The following is a 2,713-nucleotide window of genomic DNA, read 5'->3' as shown; positions in this document are numbered from 1 at the left end:
GCCAGAACCCATTCTTGTAGCAGATATTGAAGACATCCCTGGTAATCTTCCGGAGATTACTCAAATCTTCGTTCCACCACGGGGGATACTTTTTTTTTGAATATTTCAAAGGACAGGATGCTCTGAAAGCCACGCCCATGACTTTCTCAAATCTACTGATTTGCGCATCAAGTTCTTCGACTTCCTTAATATAGTTGTTAATATCGGGCATGACCATGAGCTTGGCCCGCACGATGGCTCTGAATTTAACCCAATCTGTTCTTTTAGGGTTCCTAAAAGGTTTGGGATTCCCAACTTCGAATCCCACCGTGAAGACTATCCAGGCATGGTCAGAATACGACCTTTTGCTAGATACCCTCCAGTCCTCGATTATACAGTTGTTAGTTTTTAGTGTTATATCTATCACATCTTCCCAGCCAGCAAACCTGTCTGTGCTAGGAAAAGTGAAGGTAGGGGTGTTGCCTCTATTTGCTATCTCTAGATTACTATCTAAGACAAAATTAAATAAAGACTCACCTCGTTCGTTGATCTCTGTGCTGCCCCAGAGGGTATGTCTGGCATTGGCGTCGCAACCCATAAGCAGACTTGCTCCTTCGGCTGCGCCAACCTCTGCTAGGTTTTGAACTTCCGGAGGTGGAGCAGGCCTATCATGAGCCATGTAGACTGAGCTCATTAATAGGTTCCCGCCGTTTCCTTCAATCCTCACCACCGTCATGTCTGCGGTACTGAAATTAGAGCAAAGAAAGGCTTTTATATGTTTTTTAGTTAAGACACAAGTTCTGATCTTACCTTCAGCTGGATCTACAATCCTGTAGAATAGGTTGTATTTCTGGGTGCCCAGTCCCTTTATCCTGTTACCGTTCACCCAAGGCTCCTGAATTAGAGCGATGTCGATGTCTTCCTCTTCTAGGAAGATCAATAGGTTATCCGAGGCTAATCTCGAATGCTTGAGATTAACCTGGATTACCCTCATCGCTCTTGCTCTTATCAGCCACCTCCATCTGTTCAAGGAGCTGGCTCGCTTCTTCTATGGCGTCCCCTTCTGGGTCCGCATTTCGAAATATTTTGAGCTTGGCATGCCGTATGCCAAACCGCAGTCTGTTGTCCCTCCTGTCCAACGGCTGTAGACTCTCCTCATTAATGAGAAGTAGGAAGGACTCACTGTTTTTCTGAGGTTCCTCCTTCTTGATAATTTGCCAATCATCCATCGGCACCTCAGGATTGGCAATCTTTAGGACCTTTAGCAACTTGTCCCCCGCAATATTCATCTTAGGGATCCAAATACGAGCCCGGGGTCTCCTAGGAATTTCCTTAGCTGGGATGAGCTCAATCTTGGACCCATCCCATGTATCGCTAATCTTAGCAACACACGAACTAAGAAAATCCCCGGAAAGCCGGTCCTCGCATTTGATCACCCTGTAGCCCCTGACTACCTCAGATGAATCGAAGCTCAGGACTTCGTTGCCATCGGTCGTTAGGAGATGTTCAACTACCATCTCCGATAATTTTGCTTCGACCTTGCACCATAATTCGGAGGACAACTTCAGGTTGGTAGACCTTCTGTCCACCACCCCAAACTGGAGATGATCACGGACCACCTCGCTCATTGTTCTTCCCTGTGCATGATTACCACTTGATGTTGAAGGTCTGGTTGTCCCTGGCTTGACGACCTTCGACCTTTTGCTCTCTTGAGCATTTCTTTCTTCATCTTGAGACCTTACTCTTTTTGTGGTCTCCTGAGGCTTCGTGCTCTTATACGCATTGTACTCGTCAATTACCTTCTGGTATTTGACTTTGTCCTCCGCGTCTTTTTCAGAAGTTTTACCTTCTGCTTCATTTTGGGCAATCTTGCCTAAAATGAAGATGGCCTTCGAATATCTCTTCTTGAGTACGAAGGCGGGTCCTTTTGATTTTCTGCTTTTGGAACTATGGCTGGTTCCTTTAGCTTTTTGTGTAGATTGTTTTGGTGGTTTTGCTACCTTACTGGTTTCATCACCACCAATCGATACACCTGCTTCCTGACTGGAAGCTAGTATCTCGTCTTCTGACGAGGTGCCAATTGGCTCTTGTTTTTTTAAAATTTTTTTAGTCGAATCTTCCATTTTGATCCCACGAGTGTGTCCGGAAAAACAGTCCATCCTGCCAGAGCCGACTTACCAGGATAAGGTCATCGTTACTCTCTGAGGCGACCCGGTATCAGAGAGACTCCGTTCGCGGTAGCCAGTATACCCCCCGGCTACCAACTAGTCCACTAGGCACGGGTCGTATAACACCATTGGATTGGGGGGGGGGGGTGGGACTTGTTGAAGATTAGCTTACGCTGTTACTTCATGCCCGTGGGACTTGCTGAAGATTGGCTTGCGCCGTTACTTCAAGCCCGTGAGATTCTCTTGGTTTTTCTGGTCTCACTTTCGACCTTATCGGCATGGTTGCACCTTCCAGATACCACAGAATTGTAGTACCCGCCGACATCGCTCTCAAGATCATTGACCCTACTTAAGCTCCTTCACCACGGCAAGGTGGAATCCCATCGAAAGAGATCCTTTTACTATAATTTTTAACAAATAAATTTTCATTTAAATGAAAAATTATTGCAAAAAATATGAAAAATTAATTGTCCATTAAAAAAAAAAAACAATTGGGAATATTTTTTTTTTGTCGTTGCCCTTTAATGCAATTATTGTAAAATAAATTTTATTTTCATCATAAATAA

At 44.7% G+C, this 2,713-nt stretch overlaps 1 protein-coding gene across 1 annotated transcript; it reads right to left on the bottom strand.

Moving 5' to 3' along the window:
- Nucleotides 1-953: 953 nt before the first annotated feature.
- On the bottom strand, nt 954-2,102 carry LOC129615196 (uncharacterized). Its single transcript, XM_055530295.1, has one exon. It carries the CDS (start codon nt 2,100-2,102, stop codon nt 954-956), a length of 1,149 nt encoding a protein of 382 aa, XP_055386270.1.
- Between the last annotated feature and the right edge of the window lie 611 nt (nt 2,103-2,713).

This window comes from Condylostylus longicornis, unplaced genomic scaffold (genome assembly GCF_029603195.1).
Source record: "Condylostylus longicornis isolate FDR11 unplaced genomic scaffold, ASM2960319v2 ptg000135l, whole genome shotgun sequence".
NCBI classification, from domain to species: Eukaryota; Metazoa; Arthropoda; class Insecta; order Diptera; family Dolichopodidae; genus Condylostylus; species Condylostylus longicornis.
The sequence above is the reverse complement of the archived record's forward strand: the minus strand, read 5'-3'. Positions and strand labels throughout refer to the sequence as shown.

Excerpts from the sequence above, each read along its gene's own strand:
- LOC129615196 (XM_055530295.1), bottom strand. The coding sequence starts at position 2,102 with ATGGAAGATTCGACTAAAAAAATTTTAAAAAAACAAGAGCCAATTGGC.